Source organism: Dioscorea cayenensis, chromosome 3 (assembly GCF_009730915.1).
Source record: "Dioscorea cayenensis subsp. rotundata cultivar TDr96_F1 chromosome 3, TDr96_F1_v2_PseudoChromosome.rev07_lg8_w22 25.fasta, whole genome shotgun sequence".
In the NCBI taxonomy this organism is placed as follows: domain Eukaryota; kingdom Viridiplantae; phylum Streptophyta; class Magnoliopsida; order Dioscoreales; family Dioscoreaceae; genus Dioscorea; species Dioscorea cayenensis.
In genome coordinates this window covers 17,341,037-17,362,253 of record NC_052473.1, presented here as the reverse complement: position 1 = coordinate 17,362,253, position 21,217 = coordinate 17,341,037, and the positions used below count along the sequence as shown (strand labels likewise).

Here is a 21,217-nt window from a genome sequence, read left to right as displayed (position 1 = left end):
TGGGCCGTTGGATTGATCCAACGGCTGCACACCATCCTATGAACAGTAACACTATGCACTATTTATAAGCACAGTAAAAAGTGGGATGTACATTGTTTTAATCTGAACCATCCAATCAATCTCAGCACAGTATCTAAATCAATCACAGTCGTCCAATCTTATTAAAGTTACTGTACATCATCTGCGGACGTTCTACGAACGTCCGCAGATGATGTTTAGCCTATATATAGCAATAAGTGCTATATACATACACAAAGACTTAGAGTAGTAGATTGTCCAGCCTACAGGTTTTGAATAAAAAAAATTAAAATCAAAAAAAGAAGGGAAAAAACCAAATAAAAATGGAGGAGAAAGAAAAAAATCAATTAAAACAATTGTTATCATGTGAAAAAAAATCATCACTATTAAAAAATAAAAAATATATAAATAAAAAATTTTGAAATTTGAAAAAAATCCTGTAGTGGGATTGCGAGGCCGAAGGTTGGGAAGAGAATCCCGGGAGATGAAATAAAAAGGAGATTTTAACTAAGGAAAAGAACCAAGAACAGAGAGACGAAGAACAGAAGATAGAGAGGTAGGATTAAAAAAAAGAGAAAGAAGGTTTAAGGAAGGGAAGGGTGATGCATGATCATTGTCTAACGGAGAAAGAAAAAAGATCCGGTTGAAATCACCTTAGCCAGACGGAGAAGTAATGAAAAATTTTGAAGTTATCCTTTCAAACCTATCATGAGATCCAATGCTCGACGTTCACAAGGGTGATGGAAAGAATTTGAAGTTTTCTCGTCAAACCCATTTCAAGGTTCTGTGTTTGAAAAAGCTCTTTTGATGACTTAATCAACAAAAATCAAGATTATAATTTCAACCTGAGATCCATTCTAAAAGTAGGTTCAAAAAATAGTCTAGTTAATGACCTGATCATGTGGGAGATCACAACTTGATGATATGATGGTCAAGACTTAAAAGCATGGAAGAGTCCAGACCTAAACAATTCATATAAATGACAAATGCAATTTGAAGTCCCAAGACGCGAAGAAGTCAAAGATCTAAGAATTCCACAAGTCAGAGACCTGAAAATTTCACAAACACAAAACGCCACAAACTTCAGCAATTAAAAAAAAAAATCAAAGATGATCAAATAGACAACTCATAAATGTAGAGTGGTCGTAGTTGTTATGCCATATGTCCAAATGCAAACACACATAAAAAAAAAAATCGAAGAAGAACACAGTCACCAAGCTAAAAGAGTCTTCCAATATGCTTTTAGCAAAAGAATCAAGAATATCAGCCAAGTCGTGCAAATAAAAACAGTTTGAAGATCATAAAAAAATAGCTTTATTAATATTTTTGTACACTCACTTGTGATTATGAACTTGTATTATACTCTTTGAAATCAACAAAAAAAAATTAATTTTATGTTTGCACAATCATTTCTTATTCACACTTGTTGCTTAATCGGAGATTCCCATAACAGAGTCTGGGTAATTAATATTAGGGATGCATCTTTAATCCAAGTCATGAACCTAAAATCATTTAAAATATGAAAATGATTAAAATTTAATTTGTGATCCGTCATTTTTAGCCGATCACCCCTAATTAAAAATTAGGTAAAAATAAAAGATCCCACAAGATATTTGAACTACGAGCTTAAACCCATAACCTGCAATTTATTACCACTAATATTTTCAACAGATCTTAAACTTGAGACCTCATCACATTCTCGTTTTTTTAAGTAGAACCAAATACCATTCATTTTTCACATAAGACTAAATACTTCTATTGTTTTAAGTGTTTTCTCTTCATGCTTTTGGTTATAATCAATAATTATTATATGACTGTTTAAAATAACTTTCCTTACCTCTATCACCACGTTGTTGTGTTATGGTAGTTCCTTTTTTTCCTCGTACTATTATTCAATTTTTTTATTTTTTTAATAGTATATTAAAACTTATATGATTCTTATGATATTTTTAACATGTTGTCATTCATTATAATTTAAGATTTACTTAAAATAAAAATTTTATAACAGAGTAAGAGTAACCTGTCAAACACTCTCAAATTGATAAAAATACAAAAATGTCAAAGAACACAAAAATAATATATACTTAAAAATAAAAACATATATTGAAATAATTCACTATTATTTTGTGTTCTTCTATATTTTGATCACCTATTTTTAAAAAATTAGGATTTGACTTATTACAATAAATATGGATAAACCTATAAAGATGATCATATTATAATCTAGCATATATAACTAAACGTAAAGAACAAAATATAAAGTCAGAGATAAAAAAAACAATAATAATAATAAAAAAAAAATACTATTTTGATGTTTACTCTTCTAAATAGAGAAAATAACAAGATTTCACAATTAAGAATCAGAGATTGCAGTAAATCCTTAAAAAAAATTTATTTTTAGATTTTTTTCAGAAAATGTAATTTTCAGGTGCATAGACCTGCGAACAATTAATTAACTGGTGACATGTCTACATGCACCGTCAAGAGACATGAAGAAGCAAAATTACATGATAGGACTCTTTTAAGCTGCTAAAATTGTATTAGATCTTATTACTTGCAAAAACATGCAGACTTGAAGATATATAAAATTTTATTATATATGTTTGTACACGACAATAAGTTCTCTATAAAAAAGTTAAGTGGCTGAAACAGAAACTTGACCAGTGACTACCTAAACACTTCTATGAACATTATCAAATTAAATGAACAAAAGTGGGATTAAACCTGAAATATCTTCAACCACTGTGTTTTTTTATTACGGTTGTGAATTCAAATCCAACAAGTGATATAAAAGGACGACAGTAAAAATTTTTATCTTGGAACGTCCCTAGTAAACTGATCCTCTATATAAATATATATATATAATAATGCACATACAAAAATATGGAAAATTATATATTTGATAGAGCTTAATGATGCCCTTTGCTACTAATCACCAGGTTTCCACAAATGGTATTACCGCTCACAAACATGAGAAAGTTAATTAAATAAAATGCCTCATCATGTTTACAGACCAATTTATCAAAAACACAAACCTAAGAATAACTTTAGTTGAAAGCTGATAATTACTGCCAAGAATCACAAAGTCATTAAGGCATGAAAGCAAGAAGCTGTGTTAAAGAGCTTTTTCCTATTAAAGTCCCCAAATTAGTAAAAGATGGGTGGCCTAGAGAGAGTTACATGGAGTTTTCGATCATCAAAACATTCTCCCACTATCAATCACTGTATCACAGTGGATAGTATTCAAGTAGGTATAACTAATCACAAAAGTACATGAAAACTTCATCTCAGAACTTGGGTTACCACAAGAACTCTCCGAAACACAAGGACTCTATTCAGGTTTGATAGTTAATAAGAATCATCACCTTATTTTGCTTTATTGACAGGAAGGTACACTCCTTCGGTCGCTAACCAGATGTTATCAGGACGCTTATCACGGACACCACAGACCTGTTCGATCACCAAAAATATAAACCCAAGCAAAAACAAATTTACATCAATGTCATTTCCCTATCTCTCATGCATATAATTCACCAGTCACCACTATCCATATATTGGTTGTTATCCTACTTCAATTAGGTTGAAGGTGGAGATTTAAAGTACATTTGTAAAAAAAGAGAAGAATTCAATATTACCTCCTGCTGACCTCCAGCAATCCGACTATATTTCTTGTCATGACTGTGAAGGTAACCACTAGTGTCTACATGCCTGAGTCTGATACGTTGATCCTGCTTCCATATTTTCTTGTTACCTTCAATCTCAAGCCTGAGAGAAAAATGAAGTAAGTCTTATCATGGTGGGACAAACTAAAAACATCCTAGCTTGAGTTTTTTTGGGATATTTAACATCATGTGAATTGAGAACTCACCTCCAAAAATCACCGGTGTCTGAGTTATCGTCCCCTCCAAAGCAGCTCACCTACATCATATGGTGCAAATGAGCTATCGATCCATAAGATTGGTTTATTAATAGAGGTAAAACAATTTTGTTTTACTATAGGCCAAGAGTTTCATAGATCCTTAAAAGAAAACGAAAAAAAGGGGGAAAAAAAGACAAACACAAGGCACTACGTAGATATTGTGGGTTCTTGGTTCTTGGAGTCCTTCGCATACAAATGGCCTGAGACACTTGGAAACTTCTGCATCATTTGTTAGGCATAGATTGCCAAACTATCTTTTAACCTCTGTAAAGAGCCTATCAATATTTTGATTCCCTTATAATCAAATAGACATGACCTAGATGAACTAATCAATCCTACTTTTTCAAATGGTACAGCTTAACAAGACAGTGATACATAAGGCTCCAAAGTTTTCAAATGTATCACTCAACAATAGATCAAGTCTGACAAATAATTCAGATTTCTAATAAATAATGTAATCTAGAAGGCGGTAAATTTCCAATAATAATACTAAGAATAAGTGAAGGCAACCATCATATCTCAATGGGGTAGAACTATTAGTTTTCATGTGTGGGGAAATCAGCATATGTTTACATGTGGCTTTTATAAAAGCTGTGCATTTTTCAGAATCCAGCATCCATGTGTGATACACTTATGAAGAAAATAATTTTCTCCATAAACCATCCTCAGAAGTACAATTTGCTTAAACTAATGATGAAAAACATCCTATATTACCTTTAAAATATTAAGGATTCATCTTATGAAAAAAAAATCAAACATATTCATGCAAAGTATTAAATGTCCTTCAGCGATAATTAATCCATTATTAAGAAAAAAAAGTAGTGCATCCACACACAGACCTGATTGTTGATGACAATTGAAATATTTAAATAGAACTCCACTGAAATAAATAGGCACACTAACAAATGATTTGAGAACAGCCAATTTTTCAAAAGAAACTGAAAACACAGGAGATTATGGAAATTAAACCAAACAAAATAGGAAAAACAAAAGCTTACTGACCTCCATATTACCAGATATTGGTGAAGCATGCAAATGACTATGCAGCCATCTACGGGTCCTCATATGTTGTAACCGAATTAGGGTTCCACTTTCAATAACATCACCCTGTTTGGCGGATGAATCCAGAGTCGGCTTCACAATCTACAAAGGTTGTGAAGCAGAAACATTAAAATTAGGATATAATAGTATGGCAGTGGATTGACTAGTTTGTACACAATATATCACACACACACACACACACAACCATTGAGGGACAACCAAAATCTTGATACAGATGCTGCATGGAAGTTTTAGTTTCATATTTTCATGAAAACCAATAATGAAAAATTGGGTAATAGAGTGGATATATTGGTTGATTATTGACATAGGCATAGGCATAGAAAACTCGGGAGTTAATCACGCTCAATAGAAAGTTCCATGGGCCTAAGGTAGAACTGTTAGATGCAAGGACACGAGCACAGCCATACAATAAGAGAAATACAGCAACTTCTAGATTCTTGAAGAGACTAGAAAACGAAGTAAGGTGAGTGTTTTCTAGATGTAAGAGTCTATAATCATCTCATTGGAAGGTAGATCATTCTTGAATTTATTCCTCCTCACTAAAAACCAAAAATAATCAAAATCTTAAAGCCAAACATGGCTTCAGTTAAAAAATATCTTGATCATTAGAAATAAAATAAGGAGACGACAATATGTGGACAACTTAACAAGACAAACTAAAAAGTAAAAACCCTCCACAGCTTGCCAATTGTAGACTTTCTGATAGTTAATGAACTTTAACTAATTTCCATGCAGAAACCATCAAGCAACCAAGGCACATGAAATATAATTTACCCAAGACTTCATTCAAAAAAGCTTAATTATAATCTTTGCAAGAAAAAACAAAAACTTCCAAAAAAACTTGCAAAAATTCAACAATAAAAACATATGTAAATTAACTTGAAGAAGAATTGACTAAATAGATCAACATGCAATAAAATCTAAAGACATCCTACAAGAAATTTGAACAAAAATGATTCTTTAATTCAAAGTTATTTCAATTTCTATTCTAACACTCAGATTTCATCATCTAAACATGAATAAAAAACACACATACAAACCCTAATTCCAACAAATATAAACAAATCACAAAACAAACAGAACCAAACCACAAGAACAAACAAACAAACAAACAAACAATAAATACAAAACAAAAGGCATCAAAATCAAAACCCTAAGCAAGATTACCAACCCAATAACTATTAGAATCATCAACATTAGGGAAACCAGTCACAGATTGCTGCCCGCTACCCGATCCATAAGGCACATCATGCGAATGCAACCTAAACTTCGTCTTCTCATGCATCAGCTTCATCACGCTCCCAAAAGTAATCTATCACCCCAAAAACCACAACAAAAATCCATCAAAACCCTAAAAAAAATCCAGATCTCAATATCTAGGGTTCCAAATCACCATACCTCAACGCCCTCGGAAGCGGCAGCGTAGGTTGGCTGCGGTGAGCCGTCGTCGAGATCGAGGGTGAGAAAGAGGAAGAGAGAGAGAGCGAAGAGGGAGAGCGCCATGGCGAGCAGGAGGAGAAGAAACCAAGTTTGCTGCCAAAAAGGAAGCTCTCGGATTTGGGGACGGTGATGGGACGGAGGTGGCGGAGGAGCTGCGGCTGCGGCGGCGGAGGACGGGATCTTCCTTCGAGAAAGGGTTTGCGGTCCGGATGAAGCCACGATAACCTTTGAACGGCTCTCCAGAGCGGAGGACCGTAAGCAGAGGAGTGGGCGGTGAGCTTAAGCAATCTCTTCTCCGCCTTCGTTTTCCCCGGAGAACGTTTTCCAACGGTTTTAAAATTGGAATTCTTTAGCTTTCGTTTTCTCGGTGCGGGTTTTGATTTGCGAAACCACGTTTTGGGCGATGTCTCGGACAAATGGGAGAGTGCCACGTGGAATGTAGATGACGTGGATGGTTTTGATTGGGTGGATGACGTGCGGGAAAAGGCTTCTTTGAAAAAGGTTTTTAATGGGCCTTGTTGACCGGTTGACCTGGGCCAGTCTATGAAAAGTTTGTTTTGGGCCAGATATTTTTATATTTAATGGGCCTTTTATTTGGTTAAATATGATGGAAATCTTTTGAAATGTGAGTTTTATTTGATTTAAGGGTATTATATAATTTATTGTTTTTATTATTTAGTTCGGTTTAATTTTTTGAATAATCACTAAAGTTTGGTAAAGTTATAGTTTGCTCACTCAAATTTGATTTGTTTCTAAATAATCACTGAAGTTACTAATTATTTCAAATGCCAGTCACCGAACGATTACATTACAGGCTTCATTAGCTGACGTGGACACAGTTTTCTAAATGTTGATTGGACTTTTCACGGTGTCCACGTCAGCTAATGAAGCTGGTAATCATTCGGGTGATTGGCATTTGAAATAATTACTAACTTCAGTGATTATTTAGAAACAAATCAAACTTGAGTGAGCAAACTGTAATTTTACCAAACATTAGTGATTATTCAAAAAATTAAACCTATTTAGTTCTTAAGAAAATATTATTATTGTGTTGATTTGGAAATATAAGTCAAACTTGAGTGGGAATTAATTAATTGTGTGTTAAATGCTCAACTGAATTATTTTTGGCATGTTTATGGCCTTAGTTATCACACATTTTTTGCATAAACAATATCTTTTTTTGTTTATAACCTATACCATGTATTGGCATTCATATATTCATATTATTGTTATTTATCATATAATTTCTCTCTAAGTAAATAAATCTTCTTTTTATATTGTCTTTCTCTTAAATAACGATATTCTTAGTATTTATTTCATAAATGAAAATTTGAAGTATCACACAACATAATCTTTTTGTCACCCATTTGTTTTGCAAATAAGATAAAAGTACAACAAAAAATAATAATAGTAATATAGCACAAAAATTTTGTCCCGTTGTAACACAACTTAAAGACAAGCTATTATATGTTAAAATAAATATTAAAAAAAAAATCATATTACCATTAACATATCCAATTTCAATAAAATTTAATGAAAATTTTGGGTTGTATATTGAACATTAAATGTAAAGTAGTATAATAACTTGTATTGTCACTTAATTAATTGTATTGTGTCATATTATTTGTGATGTTTTCATCTGTGAATCAAACTTATCCTTGGCTTCACACAACAAAAGGTCAATTTTCTTGCATTCCAAACTATATGTTTGTTGGTTGATGAGAAGATCATGCAATACATTAAATTTTGCATTTATTTCTCACATATATATATATATGATTTAACCTCATGTTAAGATCAAAATAATTCAAAATTTAATGAAACTAAAGTGCACTAAAACCATGATGCATTAGTTTTCATTTTAATCTCTATATTTTAAAATTATTTATTTTGATCCATTTACTCAACCCATATTTCAAGTTTCGTGAATTATGATATTCAAATATCAAAAACAGTCCATTATAGTCTTCAAGAAAAAATCTAACATCTAACATTTTATTTATTTAAATTTATTTTTACATAAATATTACTTAAATAATAAAAATTATTTGCCTAGATGTCATATTCTATTAAATTTTCTAACAATACATGGAAAATATACATTGATTTCATTCAATTAAAGTTCTATCATTTAAGATATAATAATAATGAACCGGATTTATATAAAGATAAAGTGATGAAATCCCATCTATTTTGCATTATGAGAAGGAGTTAGGGCTAACGGCAAGTGCACGTCCCTGGGGTCTCTAGTGGGTTCGCCCCACTTCTCTTCCCAAAAAAAAACCGCAAGTGAGCACTAGCTTTGAATTGAAGCTTTGCAAAGGGTGAAATTGCCACATATTTCATTTTATGGTACCACAAAGTAAGATTTTGTGGTTGCAAATTTTGGGGGACCAATTATATTATTTCTGCTTGAAATTGATGTCTCATGGCAGGTTGGTACCTCCATTTGGTTGGGGTTGAGATAAAGTGTTAAAATCTTTATTTATTGAAAAAGCAAAAATAAAAATTTTCCACATTGGTATTTAGCTCAATTGTAAAGCACATGAGTTCCACCAATGTTGGAAGGTTTAATCATTTTTTTATGTATAATGAATAGTATGAATAGTAATTTATTCATATTATTAAATAAATATACTAGTCTAAATTTAAAATAAATAAAGAATAATAAGTAAATAAATATTAAAAATATAATAATTTGGTTAAACTCGTTAATGTCGTTTTAGTCTATTGGCATCAGTTCTCTGCATAGAGTTTCAAGGAGACGGGTTTGAATCTCATCATATAAGATGAAAGCAAAAGTGAGTTATTAACTCTTTACTTGCATGTCGTGGTGTGATTTTTCTCTGTACTTATAAAAAGAAAATATGAAATGTTACATAAAATGGATAAATGATTGTGTATAGTATGACGTTTTGATTATTTCTTTGAAGGTAATTTTTTTTATGAAAAATATCAAACACTGTACATAAAGTTTTTAAATTTGTGAAAAAAATGTTTTAAATTTTTATTTACCGGTGAAATATGCCATGATTAAAAAATAAAATTGTTTTGACTGGTGCGATGACATTAAATTTTGTTGTAGAAAGTGACAAATAAAGTAAAATTGAATTGGAAGATGGGAAGTAATATAATTAATTATTCAATTAAGATAACTTATTTTTATCTAAACTAAAACATCCAAAGATTAGTCCATATATATTTTGTGGTTCTAAAATCATGATGAATTAATAGAATAGAGAATAATCATGGTCTATGAAGATAAGGTCTTGAGCGAAGAAAAACAAATGAAAAGAGTAATCTGATTACATTAGGACTTTTATACCGATAATTTTTGGTTTTATAAATTCATATATTACTAAATGTATAAAACTACAAATAGCAATCTAATAAACCCATATGCACCAAATATAGAAAAAAAATAACTATACATTTTAATAAATTTATCATTATTTTAAACAAACGGTTCGTCTAACTTAATTTCTCACGTAAAAATCAAATATCTTACTATTTGATTGTTGATGTGGAACCTTCCATTGCTAGATCTAGGTAATTAATGAAGATGATAAATAAACATTTTTTATCCATGTTAAAGAAAAAAAAGAAAAAAAATATGAACCACATGCACCATTTCAAAGAAAAAAAAATGAACCACATGCAGCATGAAGCAATAACAAAGACATTATAAACCTCACAATGCATACACATTATAAGCTCACCAACTCTTTTGCTAAATCTTGAGGCCATGAAGAACCCACAAAGGCTCATTATCTCTATGCCACAAACATGGCTTATCTTTTTCAAGTTTATAAAGTTTGTAAGGTCCCAAAGAGAGAGAGAAAGAGAGAGAGAGAAAGGGCAGCCCTTTGACATCCCTTAACTGACCTTCAAAACAGACCCTATCTAATTTGCTTGCCACGTTCCCAACAACATTTTTTTTTTATTATTCTTGATCAATCATGCATGGGTTTTTTTTTTAATGTTTGTTTATACACACGTAAATCATGTTTATTGATATGTATTAGGTATTAAATTAATTTTATAAAAAAAAAATTATAAACGTGCAAAATATATTATTTTTCATAGTATATTTTAATGAGTCAATGGCTTTTTAGTTTTTTTAGTGCTGGATTTGATTTTCTATGTAGAGTGCTCATATGTTTACTGAAAAAACAGATTTAAACGTTAGTTATTACAAGTGATACATGTAAATTAAGATATTTATTATTTATTTATACAAGTACTTCACTTGATTTGTTCACTATATTTAAAAAATCAAAAAAACATTTTAATGATTATTATAAAAAAAACGTGGACCACATTGCCTCGAGATCAACAAAAAGTTGGTTTCTAGAAGACTAGAACAACATCAATTTGTACAAATAAATAAAAAATAATAATAATTTATATAAATATATAGGAGTAATTAAAAAAAAAAAAATAATGTATTGATTTGTTTGGCTTCTAGTGTGCATTTTTCTAATGAATTTTAATAATTTTTGTAATTTTCCTCACGAAATCAATGGGGGTAAAAAATAAAAATAAAAATAAAAACAAAACTTCTAGAGATATCAATTTATTGAAAAATAAAAAGATTCTTGTATCGATTTAATTAATGTGAGTCATTTTAGTAGCTGAATCTACTTAATATAGAATAAACTATTTACAAGAAAAATATAATTTTTGGGTGGTAAAAACCAAGCTAAGAATGTCCCTTTTTTATTTATTTTAATTAATATTTCTTTGTCTTGAGAATCCAAGTATTTAAAAGATTCCAAGACAATAAATTATGAAAATAATAATAATAATAATAATAATAATAATAATACTATTATTATTATTAAGGGAATCAAAATTAGAAAACAAATAATAAGGTCCAAAGTAATGCCCTAAAATAAAACGTCATGGGATTCACCCAATAGAAGTCCTCCTAATTATGCAACATCCAAACTCAGGTTAGGGTTTAATTGAACAATGGCTCACTATTAATTGGAAGCAGTTCAAAGTTCAAACAAAGAATATTAGATACATATTCACCTAATTATATGTATAACTTTCAATAAAACCAAAGGCAATATATATATCCTTAAATTTCGATTTAGTTGTATATATGTAACCAGCGACTAGAGCTAGAAATTGCAAGATAAAGGCCTAAAGGGCGAATTGCAAAAGAAAAAAAAAATTAATAAATTTTTACAAATTTTTTAAATTTATTTATATGTTAATTTATAGTTTAATTTATAAAAAATCATGGGCAAATAATAAATTTTTACAAAAGCTCCGTGAAAATATGATTTTATATATTATATAAAATAATTTATAAAAAATAAAAAATTAAGACATAGATTTTTGAAAAAAAAATATACTACATAGAGTAAATATTTATTGATCAAACAATAACTTTTTGCAAATATTTTTTTTTAAAATTATTATGTTTTAGAGGACGGGTTTTGAGTAAAAAAAGTGATATATTTAAAAATAAAAATAAAACCCTAAAAAGAGAGAGGTTTGAAAATAAAAATAAAAATAAAAAATATAAGAAAAAATAGTAGTGAATTTATTTCCCATGCAAGAGGTTAACAGTTCAATTCTTTCCTAAATTATTGTTTGGTATTCGCTCCTCTTTCACTCCCATTCATGGCCATCTAAATAAAGACATACATCCACAAAAATAATGATTCTCAATGTATTTCGGGAATTAAACAGTCCCCAAATAAAACCATCCACTCAAAAAAATAATGATTCTCAATATATTTCGGAAAACAAACAGTCTTTTAATAAACGTCCGAAAGTAGTGGTCATTTATTCACATTATAAAAAAAAATTAATATTTTCAAAAAAAAATTATTAGCCATAAAATATATCTTCCCCAAACACAAAGCAAGAAAAGGGAGCGAATCACCCGCTAACTCACCATCACCCACCCCACATTTCTCTTTTATACTTAAAAAAATAAATAAATAAATAAAACACACACATAATAAATAAAAAAAAATATCAAAACCCAAATTAAAAAGTATTCCCAATGTCCACATGCAAAAAAAAATAAAATAAAAAAATAAAATAAAAAAGCCAATCAAAATTCCCAACAAGCCCAACCAAGCAAAGCGATCGAAACGAGGGGCTATTTCCACGGCCAACCTCCATCTCTCAATGGCTGTCTTGTAATTCTCGCCAAAACCGGGGGCTCCTTCCTATTTCTATGACCCCCCTCCACACACCTCTCTCTCTCTCCATCATCCTCATCACGTTCTCTCAACGACCTCAATGGAAGTCATTGACACTACTGCCTTTGTGGCCCCGCCACCATCCCTTCAACCTCATTCATGGCTGAAATCCTCACTATATAAGCCCAATCCCCATCTCTCCTTTCCCACCTCATCCTCTTCTTCATCGTCATCGACTTCCCCTGCTCGTGCTCTTGCTGTTGCTTGCTCTGCCGCTGCGCCGAAGAAGCTCAGGAGGGTTTCGGTTGAGGCGGTGTTGCTTGCGGAGAAAGCTTTGACGGAGGTTGGAATCATGGCTGGAAGTGGGGTTTTTGAGGAGATCTTTGATGGGGAGGTGTTTAAGTACTATGTTGATGGGGAGTGGCGAAAGTCGAGTTCTGGGAAATCGGTGGCCATCGTTAATCCGACCACTAGGAAGACGCAGTATCGCGTTCAAGGTTAGTGGATTGATCTTGATTTTTTTTGGGGATTTTTTTTTTTCTAGGGTTTGGGGAAATGATCTTGGTGTTTGGAAGATGATGGTGAACTGGAGTTTGTGAGTGTTTTTTGTTCCATTTTTTTTTTATTTTGGTTTGAAATTCAGTGAGTTTTTTTTTTTAAAATAATTATTGTTGAGTTTTTTTTAAAAGAGCGGCAAAAAAGCTTGTTTTTATTAGGGCTCTCATGAGAATTTGAACTCTTGCCATTTTACACGCTGTATAAAAAAATTATTTTTAATGCTTTGAATCACTTGAACAAGTGAGAATTTTTTTTTGGATTTTGAGAGAATAATTGTGGGGTTTAATTTATTTATTAATTTTAAAAAGTATGGTTTGAATTGGGAGTGAGAATGGAGTGTTCTTGGTGCTGGGAAGCTGGAACCGGAAGAGAAGGTCTATTTTTTAGAATTTGATTTTTTTAAAGATTTTTTTAAAAAATATATATATATATATATATTTTTAGAATAAGAGATTTGGGTTGTTAACTCACAACTATAAAGACAATAACTAGTTATTATTACCGTTGCTGTAAATTTAGTTATATTTGAATTTATGAGAATTTGGAATTAATTAAAAAAATTGATAAAACGGGAAAATTTTCAGAAATGTCTTGTTTTATGGTTTTTTTTTTTTTGGCTTTTATTTATTTTTGATTAATTTTTTAGATGATTAATGCTTATGGTGTAAAAAAACAAATTTATGTGTTTTATGATTGATTTATGAATTTTATTTTATTTTTTAAATGTATTTGTTTATTTGTTATAATGGACTTTGAATTGTGTATTTCCATTCTATTTAAGTATTATCCTTTTCACCTAAAACTTTTTTTTGGCAGGAGTTTATGATTAATTTATGAATTTCCATCTAATTTTAGAAAATGCTGTGATTAATTTTTCCATTTTTATGTTATCCAAATGTTAAGATTTTGTGTTTAAAACCTTTTTTTTTTCATAGTGAATTTTATGATTAATTTATTAGAATTCTTTCGTATTTAAATATTAAGCTTGTCCTCCTTCACAAAAAAATAAAAAATAAATTAAATTAAATAACATAAAATTATTTGTCCTGGCAAATTTTGGGCTTTCTGAGTCTTCATGTTATTAAAATATAGTGAATCTTAGATTAATTTAAATTTCCGTCTAATTTAAAAAATAATTTTTGTTGTACTTTAAAAAAAAATTAATTGTTTTTATATGTAACCAGATTCGTCAGATTCATGGAGGTTATTTATTTATTTTTTTGGTAAGAAAATATATGAGTACCAAATTGTGAAATCAGATTCTGTGTGCCAGATTAAATATTAATTTATGAAAATATTTACAAATAATTTATTATTTCCATTTTCTTTAAATATTAATTTCCCACTCAAATGAATGTACCTTTTCTTTTACTCTATAATTAATTTATGACTTCTCATGTTATTAATACTTTTTTTTTTGGGGTGGGGGATGATATATTAATTTTGGAAAAATATAAGACCAAAATTGCAAAATAATTTATACCCATTCTATAAAAAAATGATTTATTTCAAATTTTAACAAACTATAGATTAATTTATGAATTTCTTTTGGATTGTTCTAAATTGAGATAAATCTTTTTATTTCTTCAATCTTTTGTTATTTAATTAAGACAATAAATACCAAATTGAAGGACATAAGTAAGAGACTCGAACTCATGGTCTCTTAGTAGCACTATACGGTAGTTATCACTGGATTAGCCCACGATTACTTTCAATTTTTTTTTATTTTAATCATCTGTTTAAATTATAATTTTTTAAGTCTTTTAACTATTATCATTTAATTATATTAATCATCTAAATTTTAATTCTAACCCTTCTAACTCTAAATCTTCGGAAAAAAAAATTTTACATTTAAAATATTACAATTAAAAAACAATGAGTAGCAAAATATATGAAATCAGACACTGAGTGTTGGAATATCAGCTTGCACACAGGAGGAGGTGAACAAGGCGATAGATTTGGCGAAGGTGGCGCAGAAGTCATGGGCGCGGACTCCACTGTGGAAGCGCGCCGAGTTACTCCACCGCGCCGCAGCCATTCTCAAGGAACACAAGGCCCCCATCGCCGAGTGTCTCGTCAAGGAGATTGCCAAACCAGCTAAGGATGCTGTCACTGAGGTATATATAGTAATAGTACCTCATTCTTTCTCCTTTTTCTCTTTGTATCTATTCCCCCTTTAAAATTTCAGTTTTGTTAATTTCATTACGCCAAAAAAAGAAAAAAATACCTTACTTTGATTTTGTGTGCTTTAAAATTTCAGGTGGTGAGGTCTGGGGATTTGGTATCATACACTGCGGAGGAAGGAGTGCGTATTCTTGGCGAGGGGAAGTTCTTGGTGTCTGATAGTTTCCCCGGCAATGAACGGAGCAAATATTGCCTCACTTCCAAGGTGACTTTTATTTTTTTGTTTTTGTCCTTTTAGTTTGCCTTGGTTTAACAATGAAGTTCAAGTGGCGCATTTTATCTGAAAACTTAGGTGAAGTTTATGTTCATCATTGAATTTTTAACACTTGTCCTAAGATTGATAATTTAGTGAAAAAGAGCAAGAGTATTATGGGAAAGTTGTTATGTTTTAATATATTTTTGTTACACGTGCATCTATTGCTATGCATCTAAGTTGACTTTTTTTTTTGGTCTGTGCTTAGAGTGTTAGTTAGCACAAAATTTAATGAAATGGTACCTTTTTATTTAAGAGGGTAATAAGTAAAAATGCAAAATGACAATTAGGTAAATTTAAAACGCTTAGACCGGTAGGTAGCAATTTATGTCAAATTAATATGCACTTGTCCATATATTTGGAGGGAAGCTGTAATAGTCGAATAGCAAGACACTTAATTTCTATGTAAGAGGTCGATGAATTTATTTCCTTCCAATGCGTGCTTGAGGTTTAATAATAATAATAATAATAATAATAAACTGTATTTACATCATAAAATAATTAAAAAATAAAAAAAATAATTGAAGGGATAAAGGAACATATCCTTTGAGTTTTCCATCTTGGTGAGCAGGGGACATGTAAGGGGAGTCATAAACTAGTTTAATCCTTGAATATGTATAGTTGATATATAATAATAATAAAATTGTATGTTTACATTATGAAAAAACATAAGAAAATTAAATAAAATAACTTAAAAAATAATTGAAGGGAGAAGGGAACACATCCTTTGAGTTTTCTATCTTGATGATGCATGAGTAGGGGACGTGTAAGGGAGAGCCACAAGCTTGGTCCAAGCCCTGGATTTTGCGCCATATATCTTTAGACTTAGTCTTGGAGAAAGAGAAATTGAATTCAAAGAAAAGCAAAAGACTTAATTAAGTCATCATTTTTGTTCTAAAGGCAGAGGAGTGCTGAGAGTCTCATTGTCACTTTTCTAAAGTTAATTGGCATATCCTTCTTTTGTCCACCTTTTGAAATGGAATATCCTTGGAGTGGTTGGTTTATACTTTATATATTAGTGTTATTGCATACTAGTGAGAACATATATATAGAGAGAGAGAGATATATATAATATATTTATGTTCCATTTCTGTGGGCTAAACTTTTTTTTTTAAAAAAAAAAATAGGACTTAAGTTTTTGAATTTGGGAATGCTACAAAATAATATTTTGGCAGGACATTGACTTGACTGCAGCTGTGATTCAATACATTAATCTACCAAAGATGTTTTTATGTAGAGATTAGGACAAAATCATGTATCATGCCATTGTTCTTTGCATCATTATGCATAATTGATGGTTGCATGAAATAAAAAAATTAGACAGATGTATGCTTTATGGCAAATGGGGCTTGTGGGGTAATGGGTCTGAAAATGAAGGGAAGGAAATAAGTGAAAAAAAACAACAACAACTATTTGTTTGATGATGTCCATAGTTGCTATTCTCATTAAGCTACTACTAGAAGATTAGGCCACTTGTACTCTTGACTCAAGCATTGTCCACACCCCAAAAACAAAAAAAATAATTAACACCAATTTTTGGAGCAATGTGTGATGTGGTTGTTGAAAGAATTGAGGTTTTTTAAATAATACTGAATCTATCACAGTATCACCTACAAAGAAACTGAAGATGTGATAGTGGTTTTCCCTAATGTTTTATTTATTGGTTTATGAGGTAATGGTTGAACTTGTTTGCAGATCCCTCTTGGAGTCATTTTAGCAATTCCTCCTTTTAATTATCCAGTCAACTTGGCTGTCTCTAAGATTGGCCCAGCACTAATTGCTGGCAATGCTCTTGTGCTCAAACCTCCAACTCAGGTATGACTTTCATAACTACAGTCACTTATCCAGCATTGTCTACCTATATACGAAAACAAATGAAAAGGAGGTTGATGAAATCTCCTTTTCTTTTCCTTTAAATATTTATATGTTTATTTATGCTGAAAATTATGCAGGGTGCTGTTGCTGCTTTGCATATGGTTCACTGCTTTCACTTGGCTGGTTTTCCAAAAGGCCTCATAAGTTGTATCACAGGCAAAGGTTCTGAAATTGGTGATTTTCTGACAATGCATCCTGGTATCAATTGTATAAGGTATTCACAATATATATTATTCAAAATCTTGAAGTAAAAACAAATAAAGTCACAACCTTGCATAACATACATTTTGGGATTCTTTATAGCTTTACTGGTGGTGACACTGGTGTTGCCATTTCAAAGAAGGCAGGCATGGTTCCTCTGCAGATGGAACTTGGAGGAAAAGATGCATGCATTGTTCTTGAAGATGCTGATCTGGATTTAGTGGCTTCTAATATAGTGAAAGGAGGTTTCTCTTACAGGTAAATATAACACAGCCATCTTAGCATGAATTGTAAATATAAACATGAGAAAACATGATTGATATGTTGCTCCATTTGCCATTGCAGTGGTCAGAGATGCACTGCAGTGAAGGTTGTTTTGGTAATGGAATCTGTCGCTGATGCTCTCGTAGAGAAAGTGAATGCCAAGGTAGCAAAACTATCAGTTGGAGCACCTGAGGAAGACTCGGACATCACTCCAGTTGTGTCTGAATCCTCTGCAAATTTCATTGAAGGGTTGGTTGTGGATGCAAAGGAAAAGGGTGCAACATTCTGCCAGGAATACAAGAGGGAAGGGAATCTGATATGGCCATTGTTGTTGGATAATGTCCGACCGGATATGAGGATCGCTTGGGAAGAACCATTCGGCCCTGTCTTGCCTGTCATTCGTATTAGCTCTGTCGACGAAGGCATTCACCACTGCAATGCAAGCAATTTTGGGCTTCAGGTGTGTTTTTCTTGTTCTTTCACTCTTCATTTTGCTCACATTATGTTACAATGGCATTCATTAGTATTAGAAAAATGTTCCGCGTAGTATAAGAACTTGCACAAATATAGTTAAGAAACTATAAATTGTGACCTGTTTGCTGTTCATTTTTATTTATCTCCGAAATCTCAAGAAACTTGTATTCAGTGATCAAAAGCAATGCACAAACATTTTGTATAAACCTATAATTTTTGCTACTGCTAATGTAATTATTAAGAATAAGCAATGAAAATGTTCGTCTATATTGGAGTCTAACAACTTAATACAAAGACTAGACGAATAAATACAAATGCAACAGTAACATCATCATATAATTCAATGGACTAAATGTTCAAACATGTAAATCTGATCGACGAGATGTACAAAACTCCCTTGTAATTTATCTGACAAATTGATTGCCGTGGCAGGGATGTGTTTTCACAAAAGACATCAACAAAGCAATGATGATCAGTGATGCAATGGAGACCGGAACAGTTCAGATTAATTCAGCACCTGCTCGCGGTCCCGACCATTTTCCTTTCCAGGTAAAACTTTTCTCTGAACTCCAAACTTGAATGATATGATTAAAATGTATCAACATATACAACACAACCGCCGCGACTAACATAATATATAACAATATAATTCAAATGTTCTTCAGTTTATGGTTTGATATTGAGTTGTTGATTTGTTTCTTCTTCTTTCAGGGTATTAAGGACAGTGGCATTGGGTCACAAGGAATAACAAATAGCATCAACATGATGACCAAGATCAAGAGCACTGTCATTAACCTGCCTTCTCCTACTTACACAATGGGCTGAGTTCTTCGGTAGATTAATTAGTGCCCGTTAATAAATAATAATCTTCGACAAGTTTTTTATTTCGGTTTTTCTTCTGTTTCTGGAATTGGTGTTCATTGATAATAAAATTATTGGTTATGCTTCTTTTGTCCCAATTTCATCTGATTTTTGTTCTCTGTGTGGTGTGCTTGTGTTTATATCTACATTCATATCTTGGTATTGTAGAAGAGGTTCTGTGCAAGACCACACTCTGTTGATCTATTTGTATCAATTTTTCAGTTGGAATTGAGTAATAAGTGTTTATTAAATTATATATCTATTTTCAATGGTGTTTGACATTACAAATTTTTTTATTTATTTTTTTGCCATACACATTTTTATTACTACATCTCAACCATAGAATAAGTCAAAATTTTGACCTCCGCTATGAAAATCAAATGCGTTCGGCTATTTTGATTGTAATAATTACTATATTAGTTAAATTATGGTCGAGTTTATTTATATTTCTCATAAATAATTTAATTTTAAATTATATATATTAGGCGTCTTAATGTGAGGGTGTGAATAATTAATAAGTTGTGAATTATTATTGATGATAATTTGTGACTCATGGCTAATTTCTGTTGTGATTTTGTGTATATATATTGGTATTTTGACATGTTAATTAAAAAAATATAAAACCTATTATTTTTTATAGAGTATACATTACATTTTAATTTCATTATTTTCATAAATATTTTGAATTAATTTGGCTAAAAAAAAAACAATTGGGGTTTTTTTAACACTTATTGGTGTTACATTATTGCCTTGATCTCATTTTTTTGGTTTGATGATTTAGATTTTTAAATTTTGAAATTATAGTAGAAAATTAATTTTGATTGGACACACTAAAAAAAATTATTCTTTCTTATTTTAATGACATGCTTGGTTAGTTTATTTAATTAAATTTAGAATATTATATGATTGATTAATTACTACCACTAAATGCACATCTCTTAACTATATCATCTTCTTCCTTAAAAAAAAAACTATATCATCTTTTTGTTGTCTATTACTGTCACATTTACTTTTATCACGCATTATATTTTACCGTTCTAAATTTTGATTTTTTTTTTTGTCTTTTTCACAAGTGCCGTCAAGATCAAGTTTGGAATCTTATTATTATTCTTTCATTTCAATATTGACTTTTTAGCTTATGGTTTTTCAATGAAGTATATTCTGATTTTTTTTACAAAATAAATTACTTTTGACCATTAATGCCACATTCAAAACTCGATTAGGGTCTGTTTTGCTGTGAAATAAAAAAATATATACTATAATTTTATTATGTAGGAAGTGAAAATTATTATTACAGATATTATAACATATTTTTTTCACAAAATAAATATTTGGTTAACAAAATAAAAAAAATAACGGATATCGAGCGATCAGCAACCAAACCATTGGTGGATTGGTGGTCGGAAGCTAGTTGGACTACCAGTGGGCGGCATGTCACCGGAGGCTGGTTGGATCATTGGTGGACTGGTGTCTGGTTGCTGGATCAAAAAAGAGAGAGAGGCTTTTATAATGAAAAATTATTTCTCTTGGTGAAATATTTTTTTATGCCATAATACATATATTATATCATAATTTTATACTTTAAAATAAGTACCAAAACAATCAATATATCAATATGGTATAATTTTATGAAAATATTAAATTATAGATTCTCAACTCTAAATATTTTGAAATTAAAAGTAAAAGATTTATTTATTTATTTGTAAATAAATTCACTCCACCTTTAGTTATTCTTGTTTGATTGCATTATTATTTTGCAATTGTGAAATTAAGAACCTACGTTGATATAATTATTAAATACTTAAAAATAAACTTGCACGATAACTCTATTAAAAGAATTATCTGAGAAAATATAAGATACATATGAAAAAAAAAAAGTGGAAATTGCCAAAATAACCCCCTAAGTTTCTAATATTTCCAAAAACACCCCATTAATTTGGA

The 21,217-nt window shown here is 30.7% G+C and overlaps 2 protein-coding genes across 2 annotated transcripts; one reads left to right on the top strand and one right to left on the bottom strand.

Annotated features, from left to right (window-relative positions):
* Positions 1–3,115: 3,115 nt before the first annotated feature.
* On the bottom strand, positions 3,116–6,794 carry LOC120256583 (stromal cell-derived factor 2-like protein). The gene is made up of 6 exons (XM_039264249.1): positions 6,398–6,794; positions 6,171–6,311; positions 4,940–5,080; positions 3,887–3,936; positions 3,654–3,783; positions 3,116–3,468 (listed from the first exon to the last, which is right to left on the bottom strand). The coding sequence occupies exons 1-6, from the start codon at positions 6,500–6,502 to the stop codon at positions 3,385–3,387; spliced, it is 651 nt and encodes a 216-aa protein (XP_039120183.1). The 5' UTR covers positions 6,503–6,794; the 3' UTR covers positions 3,116–3,384.
* Positions 6,795–12,754: 5,960 nt separating this feature from the next.
* LOC120253511 (NADP-dependent glyceraldehyde-3-phosphate dehydrogenase) lies at positions 12,755–19,377 on the top strand. Its single transcript, XM_039261853.1, has 9 exons — positions 12,755–13,103; positions 15,088–15,281; positions 15,425–15,553; positions 17,297–17,416; positions 17,554–17,690; positions 17,780–17,935; positions 18,023–18,401; positions 18,848–18,964; positions 19,127–19,377. Exons 1-9 carry the CDS (start codon positions 12,959–12,961, stop codon positions 19,238–19,240), a joined length of 1,491 nt encoding a protein of 496 aa, XP_039117787.1. The 5' UTR covers positions 12,755–12,958; the 3' UTR covers positions 19,241–19,377.
* The last annotated feature ends 1,840 nt before the right edge of the window (positions 19,378–21,217 follow it).